The sequence below is a fragment of the Nematostella vectensis genome, chromosome 11 (genome assembly GCF_932526225.1).
Source record: "Nematostella vectensis chromosome 11, jaNemVect1.1, whole genome shotgun sequence".
NCBI lineage: Eukaryota > Metazoa > Cnidaria > Anthozoa > Actiniaria > Edwardsiidae > Nematostella > Nematostella vectensis.
The window spans coordinates 4273092-4295617 of NC_064044.1; the positions used below are offsets into that span (position 1 = coordinate 4273092).

At 41.2% G+C, this 22526-nt stretch overlaps 3 protein-coding genes and 1 long non-coding RNA gene across 6 annotated transcripts in view; 3 read left to right on the plus strand and 1 right to left on the minus strand.

The window, feature by feature from the left end:
• LOC5503764 (cysteine-rich protein 2) overlaps positions 1 to 7873 on the plus strand; it is an 8361-nt gene extending 488 nt beyond the window's left edge. Inside the window, exons 2-8 of the mRNA XM_048734532.1 lie at positions 43 to 137; positions 855 to 965; positions 5242 to 5335; positions 6226 to 6320; positions 6823 to 6938; positions 7735 to 7766; positions 7797 to 7873. Coding sequence (XP_048590489.1) covers positions 43 to 137; positions 855 to 965; positions 5242 to 5335; positions 6226 to 6320; positions 6823 to 6918 — 491 coding nt within the window. The 3' untranslated portion in view covers positions 6919 to 6938; positions 7735 to 7766; positions 7797 to 7873. The remainder of the gene's footprint in view (positions 1 to 42; positions 138 to 854; positions 966 to 5241; positions 5336 to 6225; positions 6321 to 6822; positions 6939 to 7734; positions 7767 to 7796) is intronic.
• Positions 7874 to 10536: 2663 nt separating this feature from the next.
• Positions 10537 to 15306, plus strand: LOC125573697. Of its 3 annotated transcripts, XR_007314182.1 has the most exons (5): positions 10537 to 10786; positions 13309 to 13418; positions 14639 to 14726; positions 14936 to 14993; positions 15251 to 15306. It is a non-coding gene; the product is annotated as an uncharacterized LOC125573697 (long non-coding RNA). The 3 variants fall into 3 exon arrangements; XR_007314181.1 differs by having other exon boundaries at positions 14639 to 14993; XR_007314180.1 differs by having other exon boundaries at positions 14936 to 15306.
• On the minus strand, positions 10949 to 15578 carry LOC125573696. The gene is made up of 3 exons (XM_048734401.1): positions 14845 to 15578; positions 14211 to 14712; positions 10949 to 14038 (listed from the first exon to the last, which is right to left on the minus strand). Exons 1-3 carry the CDS (start codon positions 15576 to 15578, stop codon positions 12335 to 12337), a joined length of 2940 nt encoding a protein of 979 aa, XP_048590358.1. The 3' UTR covers positions 10949 to 12334.
• A 2660-nt stretch (positions 15579 to 18238) lies between these two features.
• On the plus strand, positions 18239 to 22416 carry LOC5503763 (solute carrier family 2, facilitated glucose transporter member 8). Its single transcript, XM_001624665.3, has 4 exons — positions 18239 to 18666; positions 19643 to 19849; positions 20438 to 20741; positions 21394 to 22416. Exons 1-4 carry the CDS (start codon positions 18406 to 18408, stop codon positions 22098 to 22100), a joined length of 1479 nt encoding a protein of 492 aa, XP_001624715.2. The 5' UTR covers positions 18239 to 18405; the 3' UTR covers positions 22101 to 22416.
• The last annotated feature ends 110 nt before the right edge of the window (positions 22417 to 22526 follow it).

Consider the following 22526-nt stretch of genomic DNA (forward strand, 5'->3'; position numbering starts at 1 on the left):
TTTAAATTAATATTTTGTTGTGTGTGTGTGTGTGTGTTCTAGCCGAGAAGGTGACTTCTCTTGGCAAAGATTGGCACAGAGCATGTCTGAGATGTGAAAAATGCAAGAAAACTTTAACTTGCGGCAGCCACGCTCAGGTAATTTTGTATTAAGTAACTTAGTATTGTAAAAAAAATTTACACAATCCACACAACGTTATTATTTTTATCACTTACAGATTGAAATCACATGTCTGCATTTAGAATAAACAGAATTCAGATTTGATCACATTTCTCTGTTTGCCGTGATAAGGATATATCGTGTGTAGCTTCAAAGCATTAAAGCTTTTGTAATTGGCAAGACGGAGCTAATCTTTTCTTGCCTTAGCACGAACATTACTAGATCCTTGCATAAACTAAAGCCAGCTTTATAACTAGTAAAAGAACTATGTGTTTTAATGCGACAGTGACATTATTTAGATGTTTAGAGAAACCACAATATTGTTTACGTCCTATGCGCTATATTGCCTGACCTTTCTAATAGTAGTAGTGTAAGACTGGGAAGGTCGAAATAAGACCCCCACGGTTAACGAGACAAAACGTTAAAAGGCAAATAATTCAGTTTCTGGGAAGTTGTTAGCCAAGGCATTATTTTCCATTTATCATATTTTTATTTATTTCTTATTTACGCGCATGTTTCTGTGTGTGTGTGTGAGGGGTCGGGGGAGGGGGGGGGGGGGGGGGGTGGCTGCGAAATCTTCGCTTTTGGCCTCATAATAAACGCCATCGAAAAGAGAAGATATTTTGCTCCACAGTCCATTACCCCCCACCCCCACGGTAGAGGTCTTTGCTCATCTCATCCCATTCTGTATCCAGCACGAAGGAAAACCATACTGCAACATACCGTGTTACAGCGCGCTGTTTGGGCCAAAGGGGTTCGGCCATGGAGGAACAGAGTCACACACGTACGATCCCAAGGCGAAAAAGTGACCTCAACCTGAAGAGATCCCAAGCAACACTGACATATAAGGTAACCAACCCTACAAGCTTGTCCTAGAGCGTGGTTATTTGGGTGGGCTCCCTAGGTGCCCCCTTTAAGGGGTCCCATCACTACCCTACAAGGTTAGCAACCCTACAAGCTTGTCCTAGAGCCATAGTAAGGGCGTGGTTATTAGGGGTGAGAGGTGCCACCTTAAAAAGGTCCCAGTTAACACTGTCCTATAAGGTTAGCAACCCTACAAGCATACTATGTGCGTGGTTATTAAGGATGAGTTCCCTAGTTACCCCACAACACCCCCTAGGGGCCCTAGCTAACACCGCCATCTCATAAAGCTTTTAACCCGCAAGTACCAGACAAAGGCATAAGTCTGTTTGGAAGAACCAACGCCACAAAGGCAACTGAATGGCTCTAGACGAACATTTGTGGTAATTAAATTTTTTCTTGGTGAGCACCAAGATTGCTCTTTTTATCTTTATTATTGATTTTTTCGCAATAAAAGATGACAAGCATAACCTGCTAGAAAACTAGGTCTTACTGTGGGTTGTATGAAAATGGTGTTGCTTTTGTTAATATGGATATTCCATACATGTTTGAAGAAGCTTTCCTGTTCCTTCTTCTTAATCGTTTCCCGTCAACTGGACACAACATATCAATTGGCAAACACGAAATACACGATTTCCTCTGACAAGTCCTCTATGTGCATTAGCACGCCTCTCTTAGCTTGCTCTCTGAGTTTTAAAGGAACTCTGTAAGCCTCTTGTGCTTTCTTGTTTACCTTGGCTTTATTTGCAGACAAAATTTCAAATAAACATCCAAAAATAGAATCATCTTTAGTGTACCAATCAATCAACGGCAAAGGGATTGCAGATATAAGCCGATGCGAATTTATTGATCATTTTTCGCGCAACAGTGGCTTGGATGACGAAAGGCGCAGATCCAGACCTATTAACACCTGTTTACGCAAACTGGTCGAAATGATTAGTATGTTTAGTATGTTTAGTATGTGGTGCATATCCTCAGATCTATTTCCCTCTGTTTATTTAAACAGGTCAAAATGATTTAGAACTAGTTAGCGTTTGAATGTCAAGTTTAACCTGCATCTTTCTATTCTGTTACTTGAGGCGATAAAGTTTAGCGCTATTTTTCGTAAACAGACCAGACTTTTTACCTGGGTGCGCGCCTGAGAGCTTGGTTAACGTAAGAAAAAAAATTGAGACTTTTCAGTGACATCCGCGGATTAGATAGCGTTGACCAAAATGTTAGAATTTTTATTTAGAACAGTTTTTAGAAGAGTTCTTAGTGATGCTTTCATTTTTTTATTTATTTCAGATTGGAATACTAAAGATCTGAAAGCAAGAAATCCATACTTCTATTTTAGATAGTTTATACCATGCCACCCCATTTGTGTCATATTTAGAAGATTGTGATCACTATTAAAAGGGAATCTCCAAAAGAGAAGGCAGTTTTTCTTTATTGTTCAGTATCAGTGAAGATCCGTACTCTAAAGGAAGTTATATTTCATAGGTCTTCGTGTATCCCTTGATATACCATGCCTAGAGTAGTAAAGGGGATGCCTTTTTTACTTTTCTTCCCAGGTGCAAGGTTGAGCAAGCATTTTTGTCTTTTTTTCCTTTATTTCTTATTTTTCATTGCTCTCGGGAGTTCCTTTATCTTATTTTCAATCTTTAAAGTCGTGGAAAACATTAAATCTGTAATGAATAGATACAAACTAAAATATCCGAAAAGGGATGAGCAAAGGGGAGCAAGGGTGAGCAAGGAACATGGACTTCACCGAAAAACGGAGAAAATGGGGCTGAACGAGGGGAGCAAGGAATACCGACTTGGTAGAACAACGAAGAACAGAGCTGAGCAAAGGGGAGAAAGGGTGAGCAAGAAATATGGAATTGACCGAAAACTAAGAACGGTTATGTGCTGCAATATGCTGCGTGAAGACATCTTGAAAAGATAACTCCATAAAAATTACATATAGTAATAGAAAACAATAAAAAAAAATTAATTCGAGGACATGGCCAAGAATCGAACCTCGTCGGCCAAGAATCGAACCTCGTCCAGTTCGGGTAAAATGAAAAAAAAAAAAGACCATACTTCCAGACATGCGCTGAAACACCGTATGGCAGCATAAAGCTTTACGGCTAAGCTGGAGATTTCGGCCCCAGCACCGCTATCTAGCAAACTGTACAACACAAAAGAACCTGAGGTACCCGCGCATTAATGGGGAGGCAATAACCAGGATCCCAGCCCTGTCTTAGTCGGTTACGCCACGCACAGCTCGCTGAGATGTGCAGTGAAAAATTTCGGGGTCTTTTTCACACTTGCGTCTCTTGGGTATAGGGCTGTTGCTATAGTAATGTAGTGATGTCGTCATTTGCAGCACACTACGACTTAGATCTACAATGCTGCCTTCAGCCTTTTGTACTTTTTTGTCCAGTCACGCACGTGCATATGAAATCTTTTGTGCCCAAAACAACGAAAAACCTAAATATAGCGTCCAAAAATCATAAATCACGCTGTAATGGCACTTTGCAATGCAAAAGCTGACGCACTTTGTTAAAAGGGAGCTTAGATTTTTTTAGGAGCCGTACTTTTATACGTTGGACATTATTCCTTTTTAATACAGAAAAATATTCTTAACAAAAACGAATACATACAAATGAACTCCTTCACAGGCGTCCTCAGGGGCGGACCCTGTGACTTCTGAGGGGGGGTGGGGTTGATATTGAAAAAAAATTCCTGCAAGCAACTGATTGAGGAAAAAAAAGATATTAAAGATAGTTCTACAGACAGCTTCGTCAGCCTATGTTTTTTTATTGTTTACGATGAAGATAACGTTAAATTAAATGTTACCATTCAAATCTCAGCTTAAAAAAAAAACACTCGCCAACGCAATTCTTTCGGCAAAGCGCGAGTCATGTTCTTACCGAACTTGAGAGCGGCGAGAGGAAAGCTCGGATCCCTAAGTTTACAGCACGCCCCCCTCCGATAGACGGATCAGAAAAAACAGTAAGTTTATAGAGTTTTGAAAACGGGGGCGCGCAATAACCATTTTGGCTGTCAAGAATGGAATTTGATAACAACGCACGTAAACTTTTATAAATATTTCAGTTTCTAAGAGGTTATTATTATACGTTGTTTTCTCTGTAGGTATTCGCCTTTAGGTTTTCGTATTCCGACAAGTCCTCGGTTATGGGACTTTTTCCGATTATCTGTTTTCCTATCAACCGAAGGGAATATATGCTTCCGGCAGACAGATGTTCCATTAGCTGATTAATTTTGCCAGCACGTGTAAAGATGTCCTGTGTTTTTTTCTTTATTTCTACTTACCAAAAAAGCGTTTTTTTCCTGTAAATTCTTGTTTGTTTGGGCTCAAATTCTAGACTTTTCTCTTGAATATATATTACTACCTTGAATTCTTTTGATGTGACGCATCTGCTTTGTGATGAATAGTTGCCATACTTTGACTTGTTTAGTTATGTTTTCGTGGTGACTTATGAATGGTCAGTATTTACTATGAATCAATTAGCATAAGGAATATTTTACTTTAGCCAAAATAAAAAAAAAATAATTTTCAGTATTGAAGAAATATATATTTTCAGTACTGTTATTACCGCCACTGAAATCTATGCATGCTAAATAGCGTAAACTGATAATAGAAAGCCACTGAAATTCGTGTATAATTTTTTTGTTAATTTATAATATCTAGCTGTAGAACAATTGCTAAGAAAAGCTTACAATAGCCATGTATAAGGTCAAATCACATATGGTCAAATAAAAGGGGTTCATCAAAATTATTCGGTATCTTCGCTTTTTAAAGTCGCAATGCAATGGAGTCTTGAGCTCTATAAGCATAATTGCATGAATAATTAATGTTTATTTGCATACTTGTATTGATAAGGTGTGAATACATCTATTTTGAAAAAGGTTGTCAGCGCGAAAAGCGAATGACAATTGCCAAATGACAGTTCGACGACCGAAAGGTGCTTATGGGTAGTAATTATTTGCAAGAATTAAAGTGGTAAATAAATACAAGCGATGTCAAAACCATATTTTCACTACATTTAAGGGATAGTCGTATTTTTCATTTATATTTTTCTGAATTTGGACAAATATTTTGGGATCCATGGGTCCTTTCGGTCGTAGAACTACCTTTGTCAATCACCATTCGCCGTTTGCACAGACAACGTTTTGGAAATAGGTGTGAAAGAAGGAGTGTCCAGTGCTTTCGTGACATTGAGCTGAACGGAGCCCACCACACAAACGCAAGGACACGCAACAAACAGCCGATTGCTAAACCTCAAAATGCCCAAGTGCCCAAAATGCAGCAAGGAGGTCTATTTCGGTAAGTAGTTAAACATGGGCTTATTATAATCGAGGATGAAGCATATTTTCAAGTGAATGGAAGCTGTGTGTCGTCTGGCCTCGAATTGTCGATCTCTACTTCTTAACTCTAAGTTTCTAACTCCTTTTTTTTTCACACCAAGTCGAAATCGTTTGAAAACTCGTCTAGCATCTCCAAAATTACTCTTTTAGCCGTGTTTCATGTCGATTTCACGAAGTGTTTTTCTATTTTTCATCGTGTTTACACATGATTGTTTTTCTACACATGATTGAACATCGCTGAATGTGCCAGATGCCTCATGACATGCTAAATGCGGCCACAAAGTGACATCCACTTGTATGCGTGCCGAATTTTAGCCATACTCTAAAGGTTTTCAGTTTCTCGTAATACAGCTTAAAGCTTGCATAACAAGTGAGGAACGTTTTTTAATAAAATTAGTTTAATAATTAAAAATCAAACATGAATAATGAAACCGCATTTTCCGTGTGCTACACTTAGTACGAAGCTGCTGGGGGGAAAAAAGTTCGGCAGATAAAACCATAATTCGCGATTCCCTAGGCTCCAGGGGATGTTGTGTGTAGCAGCTTTAGGCACAGGTAGCCCAAGCGTAATTTTAGTGAGCTGCAATGTACTATAGGGCTTATAATATAAGGGGCTTTTATACCTCAAAATTTATAAAAAAATTCTCAATAAAATTGCCTGAAACACTTTTACATGGAGGGTTGCATTGGATTTTAACCCAGGATTTTGCTCGGTTCCCTGTGGTCAGTAAGAGTTGTGGCGTCACAGTAAACTGAGGTTTATACAATAGCTTGAAGTGGCCGATCCATGGTGAGGGGGGGGGGGGGGGGGAGGGATGACCGTACTAAACTTGATGATTCTTATTTCAGCGGAGAGGGTGACCTCCCTCGGAAAAGACTGGCACCGGCCGTGTCTCAAGTGTGAGAAATGCAAAAAAACGTTGTCTCCTGGAAGTCATGCAGAGGTAATAAAACCCCTTTTTTCCCTCCGCAGTACATTTACCCAACCTTGAATTAATTTTCTTAGCCTTGCCTTGTTCTTGACCACAGACTCCCTTTAATCAACCTTTCTCTGTAAGCATCTCTCAAAAAAATAAATACAGCGACTGCACTGTTATGGTGCATTGTCTGTTTGCGAACAAAGACTTCTCATTTTCTGTCTCTTGCTTCCCAGAGATACGAACCCCCCTCTAAACATTTGAGCTGGAAACACCACTCATTAGTGTTCAGCTAGCCTCCACATCCCCCCTCTCACACCAATAAAATGAATACCCACCCCTAGTATTAGTCTTCAATTGGGTGTCATTCGGCTAATCAGAGGTGAATAGAAAGGCATTTTCCTCTCCCTCCTTCAACTTCCATAATCAAACTTCTATATTCTTTCTATTCCAAAAAAAAAGGTGGAAAGCCCTACTGTAACCAGCCAATATTCATGTTATTGTTCTATATTCTTTCTATTGCTGACAGCATGAAGGAAAGCCCTACTGTCACAAACCCTGCTACGCCGCTATGTTTGGCCCTGGAGGCTTTGGGCATGGAGGCACCGAGTCGCACAAATACTGAAACCCTGTACATCACATTAGGTGAGGGCATTGTGAACACCATCCAGGAGTTATAATGTGTGTATCCTGTGCATTATTTACTCCATCCCTTGCATTATTTACTCTGTCTCGCATGTTATCCATCCTGTTCCAAGCGTTATTCATTCCTTTGCTCGCATTATTCTGAGTCTCGCGCATTAGTCACTGCGTCCCGCATGTAAGTCAGTGCGTCCCGCGTGTTTGTCACTGCGTCCCGCGTGTTTGTCACTGCGTCCCGCGTGTTAGTCACTGCGTCCCGCGCGTTAGTCACTGCATCCCGTGTGTTAATCACTGTGTCCCGCGTGTTAGTCACTGCGTCCCGCGCGTTAGTCACTGCGTCCCTGTGTTAGTCACTGCGTCCCGCGTGTTAATCACTGTGTCCCGCGCGTTAGTCACTGCGTCCCGCGTGTTAATCACTGTGTCCCGCATGTTAGTCCCTGCGTCCCACATGTTAGTCACTGCGTCCCGCGTGTTAGTCCCTGTGTCCCGCATGTTAGTTACTGCGTCCCGCGTGTTAATCACTGTGTCCCGCACGTTAGTCACTGCGTCCCGCGTGTTAGTCACTGCGTCCCTGTGTTAGTCACTGTGTCCCACGTGTTAATCACTGTGTCCCGCGTGTTAGTCACTGCGTCCCGCGTGTTGAATGCCACTGCGTCCCGTGCATCTGAGACTCCCTACATGCCTAGTCACGCGCGCTAGACCAATTATTATTAAATAATAGACTCCCTTTTATTATTTGTTCCAGCGCTCTTGTAGAAAAGTCTCAAAATGGTGCTGATATTTGAATATCTTTTTTTAGATAACCGACGTGGCGGAAAAAGTCGTTCGATGTCAATTCCTTGTTGTTTTAACTTTAACACCTTTTAACCTTGTAGTCTCGCCATGGAAACAATGTCTGTGTAGATGCTGATAATAAAAACTGCTTCCTAAAGCAAGAATTTGGTTATCCAGTTGTTGATACTATGCTTAAACCCTGCGAACCTTCGCCGATACCCTCATATACCTGCTTGATTTTAGATAAAAAAGGGAAAAATATATGACTGAAAAATAGAGGGTGTATATAGCTCGTTTTTGCATGTGCCCATGGTTTCTTCTTTTAGCTTTAACTACGCAGGTTATATTCTAAATGGAATATTATCCTCCACCCTTACAGGCGCATATAACCCAGGATTGGCTGAGGGGGGTACGCAGTCATAGGTATCCTATGGGAATATCATATTATTTGAAAATTTCTTAATAAAAAATGACCCACTTTTTGGCCGCCAGGGGGGACGGGGTGCGCGCACCCCCCTTGACTACGCGCCCCCCTTGAGTACGCGCCTGGATTAGGCCACATAAAAATATTTCTTTTATTTTCTTTCCATCTATATTATTAGATTTATTAGCAGACGAAGAGCTATCATCATCATTATCCTTATTGTTAGTGTCGTTAAAGCAATATCATAGAATAAAGACACGAAATGCGCTTATAATCGTGCTTTATTATTATTATTATTATTATTATTATTATTATTATTATTATTATTATTATTATTATTATTATTATTATTATTATTATTATTTTTATTATTATTATTATTATTATTTTAACAATTAAAATTCTTTTCTAGAAATAACGTGTAATATGTCGGGACAATTATTCCTCCACCCAGTGGCACCACTGCGACACTTTCTGGTTCAGTGAAATGGTTCGAGTCGTATCGACAGTCGAACGCGTGTAGATGGAGCATCCCACCATTTGTAGAAACCTCTTATAATACAGACCGTAAAACAAAATCGTGTCGTGTAAATACCCAGGATTGTCTGAAGGGTGTGCACAGTCTTTAAAAAGAAGTGACCCCTTTCAGGCCCCCAAGGGGGGGGGGTGAGCACGCACCTTTTGCACCCCCCTGTGTACGCGCCTGAAATGGGCCTTTTAAAGGTAGTATTATTAATTGCCATATGAGTAAATGCAGCCTACTTACGAAGCCGATATCCACAAAATTTAAATCAATTCAATTGGTTATAGAAAAGATGATTTTTAAGTGAAAAAAGAGAAGTAAAATAAATAGAGTGTTTGCTCGAGTGCCGATTGGGAAGGGAGACGAAGGCGGGCATCCCTAATATTATTTGCTGTGAGTAATCCCTGCCCTGTTGTTTGTATACTCCTGAAACAGTATCAATGAGTCCCTTTATTATATCCATTCTCATTCCACTGGTACATATTGTTTTTAACTTCACTTGTATTGCTCTCCTTAATACTTATTTTAAGTCCGTTATATTATCTTATTTGAGTTTATTTTATTTTATTTATTTCCTTTGTGTACGATTTTGATTTCATTGTCCCATTGTCACGATTGTCCTTTCACGTGACTGCACAACCATGGTGGTGGCAACGCCTCTTCCGCGGGCACTGAGACGACATTGCTGAAAAACGCAAGACTAGTTCCAGTACCGCGCGGTTAAACCAGCCTTTTTGTTTCGAAATGGCGGCGTTTTACCGGCGAACTGTCACATTTTGGCGAATGCTAAGAAAACTAGATCAAACCTAAGGCTAAAATTGATAATGACTCCCTCATTATCATACAAATCTGTCATCTTTTGTACAGTATGGTTTTAATGCTGTACAGTAAGTCAAAACAGCGACCGAAGTCAGCCTTTCGTACCGCTTTACTCGAACGATTCAACACTGAGATTTTGTTTGTTTTCGCCAGAACACGCTCATGCGCATACGTTATTCAGCACTGTCCACTGAGACGGATTCCCTTGCTCACCCATGACTCGGCCTTCAGATACACTGCCCCATATCTATATGCCTTCTATGAGACACGATCACAGAGTCAGCTGAGAGCTGCTTATACAAGCAAAATTCAAAAGGGATTTCTTGACCCTGAGCCTTCATCAGGATCGGAAATATACACCTATTTCAATAAACATTGTCAGTGCAAATGGCGAATGGCAATAGGCAAACGGCTATTAAAAAACCATTCACTTCTTATGGGTATAATTATTTGCAAGAATAAAGATTATAAAAGTAGTATAATCGCAGAAATTATCCACATGCAGGCCCCGTACCCAGGATTTTTCTTGGGGGGGTGAGAAATCCGAAAAAGTGCACCTAATTTTTCCGTGGGGGGGGGGAGGGAGTTCTCTGATAAAAATCTAACCACCTCCGAAAGAACAAAAAGGGATTTTTTTAATGCCTTTGCAGTGTCTCTACAGGACGTTTATTGTCAAATTTGGCTACATACCAGAGTGTTCTTGCTTATGATTTTGAGTTTTGTCTACAACTACAAATAGCACGTCTATTGAGAACCAAAAGTGGACTTTCGGCTGTTGTGGGGGGAGGGGGTGCGTTCACACCCCTTGCGCCCCCCTGGGTACGGGCCTGACATGTTCCTACAGTCAGTAGAAATTTGACAACGTTTATTGAAAAAGGTGTATACACGGAATACATCCAGAATGTTAGTGAAATGAAAAAAGAGAACGATGTTAAAAATGAATGTAAAGGAAAAAACGCGAAACACTTAACCGGGAAACGAACTAAGACAAGAGAAAAAATAAACCATACATTCAGACATCCGCTGAATCACCGTATGGTAGCTAATAATGCTTTACTGCTCAGTGCCTCTAAGGCACGGCTGAATTTTTCAGTTTTACCCCCAGCATTGATTTTGGCCGCGGGGGCCTAGGTACCATGTATCCTTGACAACACAACAGAGGCGCTGAGGTGACGCTCTTACTTCAGATATGGCGAATTTTGTGAGCGAATTTCGTAGTTTTAGAGTGTATAACAAAGGAAATTGGCCGAAATATCATGGAATAAATGGTCTGCAAGTAGTTTCTTTCGGAATGTCTATTGCGGGGAAAAGGTATGTAAATAATCAAAGCTATAACTGTGTCATGTCTTCGACTTTGTTGCGGCCATGTGCGAAATATTCCTTCGATGTATTCCATTCCTGTGATCCCAGCTATTATTCTTTTAACCCTAACCACTCTCAGAAGTTATTGTAGATCTTTATGTTTTTTTTTTATGTATTTCAGAGATACTAAAGGCTTGCTTTATGTTTTAACAGTTTGATTGATCCGTTTGGTTTGAATGAAGTTTGTTATTTAGGATTTGTTTTCATTAAAAGATTATAACTTAATTACCAAGTATCGACCGGTGGTTAATATTTTAGTTATTGATTTTAATGACATAAGCATCCATAGAAATTGAAATTAGTCTCTAATTTGGGGGATGGGGGACTATTTAACTAATTTTGAAACATTTTATTGAGATTTTTAATGCCATTATTATTCGCAATTTGATCATCACTTTTGAAAACTGTGGTGGCTCCTAAAAGAGCCGTTTGGTTTGTGTCTGTGTTTGATTCCTAAAACAACCATTGAACTTTGGAGCTTCTGGTTGAAATGTTGATCTTAGATAGGCCTCTTGTAAAACTGCTGGTCTGTAACTGGCTCTAAACCACTGGGGCTGAGGTGGATGCTTGGGTCTATAATGTGATCCCCCATTGCTTCAGAAGTGCACTGGCATACTTAAGTTGTTTTAACAGTGCTGATGCTGTGCTGTCCTCGTTCATGAACTGGGGTGTAGGAGCAGTGAGGTTGTGGTCAAACAAAAACTGCTTTTCCCATGCAACAAGGTCAGACTGTATATTCTTTCTCTTTGCAAGGACTTTAGTCTGCATCTGGGCAAGACTGTGGTGATAGCTGTTTTCTAGATGCTGGTCCCTGAGGTTTTGTCTCTGCAACTGCTTGAGTCTTGCATGCTTTTTGTCAAGAGCACTCACTTCTGTTGTCTTGCCAACAACAATCTCCAGAGCTTTCCCTAGCCTTGATGTCAACTCAGTTGAGGAATCTGTTGTTCTTGTGGCTGGTTCTGGTGTAAGTGAAGTTGGTAAAGATGTGGTGGAATTCCCTTCATTTGCATGTTTCTCTTCGGGTGGAGGGAGATCCGGGTCAATGCAGACTACTTCATCCCGGGCCAGGGTAATACCAACTACATTTTCATCTTCACTCTCTGTGGCATCCATGATGTCAGCAGTGGCTATAAGAGGTACTGGTGGTACCTCTTCCGGTAGGGGGAAACCTGCATTGTGACAGACTACTTCATCTGGGGCCAGGGTAATGCTAACAGCATTTTCATCTTCTTCACTTGTCTCATCTGAGGCATTCCTTGTGTCAGCAGGAACTGATTCTGGGTCAATTCTTATTCTAAGTGTTGTCCCATCGTCTTGGTCGATTCTTAGGAGGTGAGTAGGGAGGGGAATGCTGTTGGCTATGCAATGTTTCCAGCAATTGTCTAGTCTCTCAGCCTCTTTTTTCAAGTTGCTGGATCGAAAGTGGTGAAGAGAGGGCCCACAACCAGAGGGAATGTCTGTGACATCATGAAATTCAACTCCATCTTCAACTTTCTTCTACCAAACACCTTCTCCTTCAACTAAGAAGTCACTTATTTCTTGGAGGTGAGCTTGCCATGCATGGCTATGCCTTTGAATGAGCTCCTCAGGTATGACAGTGTTCTTGGGAGATGGGAGGCAAGTTGCTAGCTTGCTTACATGGTCTTGCTGTCTGAACACATCATCTCGTTGCAGGCCTATCTGGCGCTCTGCTTGCAAGCGGATGAAAAGGTTAGGTATTATTTGCCCTTGATGGTAATTCGATGTCTGCTTCGTGATGCGCTTGATACTGTTAAAGATCCTTTCTTGTCGTTCTGCATTAGCAGCTTGTCCAGACATTAAGCGCAATGTACTGGTAGCATGGGCTGTCAGGTTATGAAAGTACACTCCATACAGTTTTCTTGAGGTTAGCTTCTTTGTGTCCTTCACAAAATCTATCAACAATATGGCGTGGTACCAGGCTTGGTTGCTATATCTAAGAATTGAGGCCGGAGATCTTTGGCTGTCTGCCGCGTAGAGGAGTCTCTGCATCTCAACCAAGGTGTCAATGGCAGCCATGGCTTTCTTGGACATGATATTGGACTGGTGTGCCACCCCAGCAGTTTTGATAAGGGCTTCCCTTTGGTCCACACATCTCTTGCTGTCTTTCCCTGCCAGACTGAGTGTGATTGTCTCCTCTATCAAAGCCTTTTCTTCACCCATCAGATGGCTTGGAAATTCAGCAAAGAAATTTGCAATATGATTGCCAAGATCATGAAGAGGCTCGCATGGTATGACTTCATAAGATTCTAGATTAAGGTTGGTCAGGGATTCTGTTGGGGTATTAAAGAGAAGTGCAGGCACTCTTTGTTTTCCTTTCATTTCTTCAGTGAGTAGTTTCTGCATCTCCATTTTCGTTTTTCCTTCATAAATGCCCCTTGATGCCAGTTCCTTTTCAAGCTCTTCTTTTTTCAGACCTTCCAGTGGTTTAGCTTTTTTCTGTTTTGATTTAGAGAGGGAGACGGTCCCCCGAAGAATTGCCTGCTGTCTCTCAGTAAGGGATATGGCCTCCAAATTCAGAGTGTAGGCCAAGTCGCTGGTCATGTCACAGTGTACTTCACAGGTAGAACAAAAGTAGTTTCCTCCTTTCTGTTGTCCTGTCTCAAAAGCTCGCAATGGAGAGTCTCCCTGACAAAACCTCATGATATCAGTGTATGAAATACTGTTGTCATCACACAGCTCTCTGACACATTGGAGCCTTGTCTCCGAATATAATAAAAGCTCATGGTCAGAGCTCCCACATTTTGCAATAAAATGTAGCTCTGGTTCTTCAACCAGCATTTGCACATTAACCCTTCTTCCATATTTTGCAGCATACTCCTCATCTGTAAGGAACACTGCCTTGTCATAAAGACAGGTCATAAGGCACACCAGATATCCAGAGTTAGCAACTGTTGAGTTATCTAGCCATACCATCAGATGCCTTGTTCTTTCATGGCTTTTTAGCTTCTCCCTCATGTCTGGGACTGCCATACCATCCACATACTCGTTGATCTGCAAAAGCCTTGTTCTTAGCTGTTCTGCTGTAAGCTCTGCTATTCCTTCCTCTGTTGTCCCCCGGAGAAACTTCTCCTGTTTTTTTAACATTGTCCTTCGGATATTGGCAAGGGGCATTTTTCTACCATCAGTATAGACATCCACTTTTTTTATTTTCAGATCCTTTGTAAGGATAAGCTTTTCATACTGAAAAACAAAGAGAATATGCAATTAATTTCTTCAGATAAAAGACATTGGAGACATATTGTAGAGACATTGACAATCTAGTTCATGTACTGAAATTGTTTTTGTTTTTATATCAATCTGACAATTGACTTTAACACAATGGCCCTGCAAAAAGTTATTTTTAACTGCCTACCTTTCGTGGTACAATCCGTTCTCCTATACTGTACTCCTTTGTGTGGATCTTCTGCAATAGCTGTGCTTTCAGTGTTTTCTTGTCTGGCTCACAGGGTATGCTGATCTCTCCCCCTTGCCCTCTCCTTTTCCTTCTTCTAATTACTGGATCCATGGGGTTTTTGCGTTTGGTACTAAACCGGTCAACATCTACTCCGTTTCTCACTAGCCACTCCTTCACAATCTGTCCGCCGTTAAGTGCAACTTGTCCACTGCTGTCTGTCACATTATACTTCCTAGCTAGAGCACTGTAATTGATAAGATGACCACCCTGGTACGCCTCAACCTCTGCTTTAAGCCCGGCCTTGTCCCATCCCATCCTCTCCATGTCCCCGGTGTGGTCTTTTTTTCTCTTTTTCTTGTTAGGCTCATCCATTCTTTCTCTTGCAGTGTTTGCTGGCTCAAACGACAATGCTCTACGCCCACGCTCCCATCCTCTAATGGACTGTCCACTTCCATAACATCTAATAATTAATTGGTATGTTGTAATTAATATCCCAATAAAACTATAGAAAATTGGACTCATTGATTTTTTTTTCACTTCCCATCAAAATTTCTCCCAAAATTTTCTTTCAAATTTAAATAATTGAGCTCACCTCAAAAATGCAGTCTCTTTCATTTGGTTTTCTACATTTTCTTTTGATGAAGTGTAAATGCGGCGTCGTTCATTTCTCTTGTCATTTTCAGTTTTGTGTTGCAAGTTTATCCCTGGAACAGATGACAGGGCACTGGCAAGTGAACACTGGTACTGTTCTTGGAAACTTTCCTCATATTGCTCAAAGAGAGCTCTTGCAACATTTGTAGCATCACGTTTTCGTGCTTTTACAGTAGGGGTTGCATTTCGCAGACGCTGAGCCTCGTTGTTAGCGGCAAATATAATATTTTGCTTTGCTTTCCCCTTGAAGAAATTTGAGGTGACTGGGAAGTATGACATAACCTCTGTGTATCTGATTGCACAGGCTTTACAGTTCTGAAATGAATGTTCCTTTCTTCTATTTTCAGATAAACCTTGCCATTTCTCTCTAGAGAAAGTCTCCATAAACTTTGATTTTTCCTCAGCTTTTCTGGTGTTCCATTTGTTCATGGCATTCCTCAAACCAGGCAGCTTTCTATGGAATTTAAGGAACTCGATATCAAAAGCATCCCCTGTTACTTGTGGTGGGAAATAGCTCCTGTACTTTCTGTACTGCTCCCCCTTTACTCTCGCATTGTACTTTGTAGTGCTTTCACCACTTTCTCTCGGTAATGCCTTTTCGACCTCCCTGGCCACCTGCAATGCTATAACCTTCCCAAATCCACACGTTTGTGGACATAGAAAGACCCCTGCCATCTCAGGGTGACTTTTTTTTTTATAAAATTCAACAACTAGAAGACAAAAATTTTCGTAAAACTCGCTGGGGAAAAAAACTTTGCACTTTTCAATTCCATAACTACACCAACTGCGCCCACTGTTTGAAAATCCCGCCTAAAATACACAAAAGGACATGCGCAATAATGTGCTTTGTAATCAGAGTCTTTTTATTTACTGTAAGATTCAAGATTCCATTTATTTCCCTACCATAATCATGCTGTTTACTTTAATCGTTCTAAATTCAGTACGTCTTTCCGTTCATTTTAGACGATCGTTTAACTATATTTAAACAGTTCTGCATGGGATACATCTCTTGTTGTCCCTTTGTCGTTTAACTAAGAAATCTCTTGCAATTTTCGTCATTTTCTTCATGTATTCAATCAATCTACTGCAACAATGTGTATTCCCTTCACAGGCCATCCGCCATCTTGCTTTCATTGTATCTATGGAAACTGACAACCGCTGATCACTTTTTAGCTGAGCCTGCTTCGATCTTTCCAAAGAAAGAGCGTCAGCTTTTATCGCTTTTGAAAAACACCTTAGCTATTAGGAAACTGCAACTCTCAATCATGTTTTAGAAGTTTAATCCCTAAATGATTCAAATCCAAGGTGTAAGTTTGGAAAAATAGTTTTATTGCCTGTAATAATGCAGTGTATTGTGACACATCGTTCTGAATTCTACAATTATCGATCAAAGCCCTCAATTTACTTCGTCAACAGCTTTGGAATACAAATTTCCAGCTTACATTTGTATACTCTGGTTATCCCTCCTTCATTTAGCATTGGAATTTTGGAGTTTTAATTACGTCCTGTGTGTCTGCAGGGCGCCAGAAAAAAGGATGTTTTTTCACAAGCTTGTAACACCTTAATTATGTCACGTGAAGGTTTCCATGGCAACTGAGTAGTCGGTAACATCGAGCATGTTATGCAGAAAAACTACGCCAACTTTCAGGCTGATTGGTTAAAAAATGCGTTGTCAAGAATTTTTTAACTGAGTCCGTCCGGTTTTTACGAGTTCAGCCTTGCCTTAAATGCACTGAGTGCTAGGCATGAGATTTCGGCCCCAGCACCGCTATCTAGCGAACTGTGTAACACACAGGTACCGAGGCACCCGCGCATTAATAGGGAGGCAATAACCAAAACCTAAGTCTTATACGTAATAATAATAATAATAATAATAATAATAATAATAATAATAATAATAATAATCTTTATTGCCTTAGATAAATCAACATGTCTAAGTTTACAAAATGTAGGAGAAACCGATTATAAGTAAATGCGCTACATCAATTATATGTCACTATATTTAAAGACAAGCCTATTGACAAAAGTATTTTTTAATCGCTCTGAGTGAACCCTAGGATAAATCACATTTCTTTTTCTGAGGTTGTATTTTTGGTCTTTTTTCTTAGGCAGGATTTTGCTCAGAGGATATTCAGGTTGATCTAAGCGAGTACGATAAATCTTCTTATCTGCCTCCTCTAGAAGTTTACGGATGTTTACAATGTTTGAAATGTATTTCCTTTTAAAGCATCTCTCTAGGAAGTTCTGTATGTTTGTGAGATCCGAGTCTGAGGCACCAAAAACGGACAAGCCATAAGTGAAATTAGGAAGGACAATAGACTTAAAGAGGTGATCGAGTTCTTCTTGACAAATTCCTTCCTTACGGTTACGCCACAATTCGTGGACGTAGAGTGAAAATAATTTAGACCTATATCTGGGCGCCTTCGGTCTCTTGGGTGGGACTATCATCGTCGTGCACGCGACTAATAAAATATAACGTTATTACCGAATTGACTTTCTGAAAGTGTGCCTTAGAGCTGATGAAACCGGATAAACCGGATAAACTAATCATGTATCGCATCAAAATTTGCAATTCAGTAGGCGGCATCTTAGTAAGATACTAAAACTACACCTGACTAAGGAGGCAACTACAAAAACAAACTGACGACAACACAAAACATAAACGCAAAATGACATACGATCGTATAAATGGAAAATTATGAAAAGTAGCAGCGGCAGTCGATATTTGAATAAAAAAACGGAATGCGTGGCGAAAGAACGACGAAATGACGAGGCTGTTGACGAGGTTGTTGAGGCCCATTTACAGGACACGAATTTAGTATCATCCTCGGGAAAATATCCCTGGGTTTACGAGGATGATTAAGTATACGTTTTTACCACAACAGGTCGTAGCTACCATTCACATGCGCACGACTCTTGCAAACGAAATAGCAGCAAGCTTTGCGTTTATTTTAAGCGGGCGCTTTGTGTCACGTTTCTGGGCGATCTGCAGAGATCTAATCTCCTGTGCGCAGCCGTTCTTATGTCTATCGCGCATTCACTAGAAAGGCTGTGTAGAAGACAGGGAAGGAGACTAGAGTTCCCCTTAATACTAAAGCTCTTTCCATTCTGGTGTGATTTGAACATGGACGAGAAGGGAAAACGCTGGATATCGTCGAACATTATGGTTCAAACAAACGATAAACACCAGAAAGGAATTTCAACTTGACCCCGAAGCCTTCATCAGGTTCTGAAATATATATACGAAGTATCGGGATGTTGCCATGGTTATGTGAAGCACGTGTTGTGACGTCACCAAAGCGCTCCCTTGACCTTTATTTCCGTCTTGTCCGAGCTGATCACGTGATCAGGCTGAAACCCGCTCTGCGCGTGACTCCAGTCATATGTAGAACCAAATTCATCACAATACTTGCGCGTTCTGCCGTTCAATAACGCCGCTTCAAACCTCCAGCAACGGGATACACATCCCAGGGAATTAACCGCACAGATTCGAGGGTAAACTATGAGAGATAACAAGGGAAAGTACGAAGTTTGCGACGAGTTTCGCAGAGAGGGTCTCGGCGAGCAAGCGGAGGAAGTGAGCCCTCTCAGTCAGGGCCCGAAAGAAAGACAATGGGCTGTGTGGATGGCTACATTTATAGCAGCTTTGGGGCCATTGAGCTTTGGGTATTGCATGGGTTACTCTTCTGCAGCAACGACACAACTAGAAAACAAGAACGCTACGGATTTGTATTTAAATGCTGATGAGATTACATGGTTTGGGGTGAGTAAGTTTTTTTGGATATCATTACTAATAACTACTGCGCGAATTTTTGTCTAGCGGTTATAAATACAGTATGATGCGAACTTTTAGAAAAAAATGGCATGCTAATATAACACGTACGCGGGTACGGTCTGGTTGATAAACATAATAGAAATTTGGAGAGCTCTCAAACTGGTTAATCGTTTAAAGTTGATTTATTGCTTTACTGCCTCGTGCAATATCACTGTCTGCTGGTCTGCCGACGGGGGTGCATTCTTTCATTGCAATCAAGTTTTCTGGTAAACCTCATTATTTCGAGCTGCAAGTGATAAACATATTTATGCTTTAGGCGTTGACATGTAATAAAGCCCCTTTATTGCGGATATTAAAACTAAGGTAAAAAAATAAAACAGCATCGAATTTGACATGAAAGAAAACTTTTTTAGAGGTAACTGAAAGAGAATCGGATTACTTGATCTCCCCGCTGACTGGAACTGTTTTCTTCTGTAGAGTGCGAAATGACTGAATCCCACTGTTATATTTTTCTTCAAAGTATATCAAATTCTTCAAATGGTCACGCATTCTATATTGTCACATTTTTCTTCAATCATCTATCACCATTTACAGTTTGTTATTTTGGGTGTCCTAAGTGTCTTCAATCAAAGGCAGACAATCGACGGAAAAGCATTGATAGATATTTTTTTTTCATTGTCGTTCTAGCGTTTTAATGATAAAATCAACGAGAGCCCTTTCAAAACAATACACGTTTTGAGCAATGTGCTCCTACATATTTTGCAATGCATTGTCAGGGAGCATGGGCCAGGGAAAAGGCTTGTGTCTTGTGTGTGCTAGGGATGGGGAGGGAGTAAAGCGGGTTCCTAAACGTCAGTTTCCCCCATACATAACAGTAGCCCTAGGCATGTCAATATTATATTCCAAAAGTTATATCTAAAATAGAAACCTCAATCACAAATTAAAATTACTTTTCTTGTTCCAGTCGCTGTTGAATATAGGCGCTATGTTGGGCGGCCCCATTCAAGGTTTTCTCATCGATCTCATCGGCCGGAAGTTCGCTCTCATTTTGACGTCAGTTCCGTTCTGCTCAGGCTGGCTTTTGATTGGTTTTGGAAAAAACGCCGCCATGTTGAATGCAGGTCGCTTTATGTCTGGTCTTGGTGTCGGAATGGCGTCCCTCAATGTCCCTGTAAGTACGCTAACAGCAGCACCATCGGTTTAGCGTCCCTTGGTAAAGCCGAATCGATTTTTATGAAGAAAAATGCCCATATCATTATCTGTCGTTTTTCTAAAGGGTCTAAAAGAGCCTGGGGCTAGCTGGCAGGAAACCTGTGAAAACAAGTTTGGGTCTATTTTACAAAATGGCGGCCTGCAAGATCGAAGTAAACACGAATTGCTGCAAGTTTACGTGAAAATTATCGATGAAAACAGTGCTGGGGAGAAAAAAGCGAGTAATTTATTGAAGCGGACTCCCAAATATTTTAATAAATGATGTAAAAAGGAAGCGAGCTAGAGAAACGCCAGTTCTCAAAGCAAGATTGATTGATATATATATATTTTTATATATTGATATTTTTTTAGGTGTCTTGTCGGGGTAGGTGCTTCATGTATGATTTCCTGAAGTGTCACGTCCGGTACGGATCAGAGAGCGGCATACCGTGACACTTTAGGGAACTATACACGAAGTACTTACTCTTGTAAGTAGAGCTATCCGCTGAGCCAAGCGTCCATCAAGAGTTGACTGCACCAACTAAGCCGTCCTCCCTTCTCTCCCCAGGTGTACATTTCCGAGACCGCGTCATTTTCCAACCGTGGAGCCATGGGCTCCATAAACCAGTTGGGCATAACCGCTGGCATCTTGATTTCATACGCTATCGGATACGCCTTTGATTGGCGCTGGTCAGCGGTTGCGGGATCCTTCCCAGCAGCCTTGTTGGTCGTGCTGATGGCGTTCATGCCGGAGACGGCGCGGTGGCTCATAGCGAAAAAGAAGGAAACGCGCGCGAGAAAGACACTGCTGTGGTTACGTGGGCCTGATTATGACATTGACAAGGAGCTTTGTGAGATCAAAGCGAGTATTGGTAAGTTGTGTTATTGTTTAAAAATTTTGGGGAGCGCGATAGCGCGGTCGCTTTTTTTTTAATGCGCGGTCGCATTATCAAATTCCTTTTTACCTATTTCTCATATGTCGCAAGGCTATGCACAAAGAACGAAGCATTAAAGAATGTAGACCAACGACTCTATTGTTATTGTTTGGATATACAGCGGCCTATTTGCAAGAGAACTTCAAAATATCCATCCACGATTGAAGTCTGATGCTTTTTTAAGGATATTTGATTGAACGTTTCTCAGTTACTTGCTTAAATAAGCCCATGGTAATGGATTCTTTGAGTAACTCGGTAATGTAAAGGAGCGTAAACTGGCGGTGTGATTAGTCTTGTTAGTTATTTGCGCTCTCTCTTAGGGCAGCAACCCTTTGAATTGACGTTCCAACTACTAGAGAATTTAATAAATTGCGCAACCTATTGTACAATATGTCAGTGCTCAGCGCAGTGCCGAGTCTAAAGCCCAGCGTGGAAGGCCTCTGGGCAGGTGGTTCCACAGTCCTCAGTGCGCGTTATCTAGTGCGTTCCGCTATTCGCATTCCATTGCCTGAAGGCTTGAGATCAGTGTCAGATGTAGAGATGTCGCATACGGATAAAAGATTCATAATTCTGTTCGCTTTCTTTGCAGACACGCAAAACCAGCGGTTTTCCTTAAAAGAGTTCAAGAACCCAAGCCTCCTCCGACCGTTCCTCATCAGCATGAGCCTGCACTTTTTTCAGCAGTTCAGCGGTATCAACGCTTTTATGTTCTACTGCGCTACAATCTTTCAAAAGGCGGGATTCAAGGATCCCACAGGCGTCCCAATCCTAATAGGTGCCGTCCAATTCGTTGCGTCCGCGATCTCCCTAGCACTCATCGACCGTGGCGGTCGGCGGTTTCTCCTCATCGTCGCAGGCGTAGGAATGAGCATTAGTTGTTTCACCTGCGCAGTTTACTTCTTTATAACCGTTAATTTCGGGATGACCGAGGTCGACATAGCGTGGTTATCCGTCACTAGTGTAGCTGTGTATATTGTAGGGTTCGCTCTCGGGTGGGGGCCATGCACTTGGCTGATTATGAGCGAGATTTTCCCTGTTCGCGCGCGTGGAACCGCTACGGGAATCGCGACGTTTTTCAACTGGTTTTGCTCGTTTGTGGTGACGAAAACATTTAGCGCTCTTATAGATGGTCTCACTGAGGCTGGTACGTTCTGTTTCTTTGGTGCGTTCGTGTTTGCGTCCGTTTTATTCGTTTATTTCTTTGTGCCGGAAACAAAGGGGAAAACTTTGGAGGAGATTCAGACAGAGTTTGAGACAAGAGGGACACGTAAGGCTGTCAAAGAAACGAATGTTTAAAGGGGACAAATCACCCTTCATATCATACATTGTTTGGGGGCTACTTTAAATGTGACGCGAGCTACCGTGGCCACCAAGAAAAAATTGTAAGAAATAAAGCAAATTAAAATGCGAGAATTCCATTTCGTTTCCTCACTGATCGGCTAATCTCGTGTCAGTCAGTATGTTTCTCGCACTCTCGCAAGATGGCCACGGTAGCGCGCGTCGAATCAGATAGCACTTTCTCTCATCCGTAGAGTTGTTTTCAAAATCCAGTGCAACAAAATGTAGTTGTTAAAATGTAATAGTCAAGCCAGAACAAAAGAGAACAACGACATTACAGTGTATTTAGTAGTAAATAGTATTTCACGGGTTTTTGAAAACCCCTCTATTCGCTTACTTCACAAGACTGTCAAGGTGGCCACGGTAGCGCGCGTCGTATCAGAT

Bases quoted from the DNA above. Each gene is read 5' to 3' on its own strand.
- LOC125573696 (XM_048734401.1), bottom strand. From the start codon at position 15,578: ATGGCAGGGGTCTTTCTATGTCCACAAACGTGTGGATTTGGGAAGGTT. The intron at 14,713-14,844 runs GTGAGCTCAATT...ATTAATTATTAG, and splicing joins AAAGAGACTGCATTTTTGAG to ATGTTATGGAAGTGGACAGT. The intron at 14,039-14,210 runs GTAGGCAGTTAA...TTTGTTTTTCAG, and splicing joins AACGGATTGTACCACGAAAG to TATGAAAAGCTTATCCTTAC.
- LOC5503763 (XM_001624665.3), top strand. From the start codon at position 18,406: ATGAGAGATAACAAGGGAAAGTACGAAGTTTGCGACGAGTTTCGCAGA. The intron at 19,850-20,437 runs GTAAGTACGCTA...TTCTCTCCCCAG, and splicing joins TGGCGTCCCTCAATGTCCCT to GTGTACATTTCCGAGACCGC. The intron at 20,742-21,393 runs GTAAGTTGTGTT...CTTTCTTTGCAG, and splicing joins TGAGATCAAAGCGAGTATTG to ACACGCAAAACCAGCGGTTT.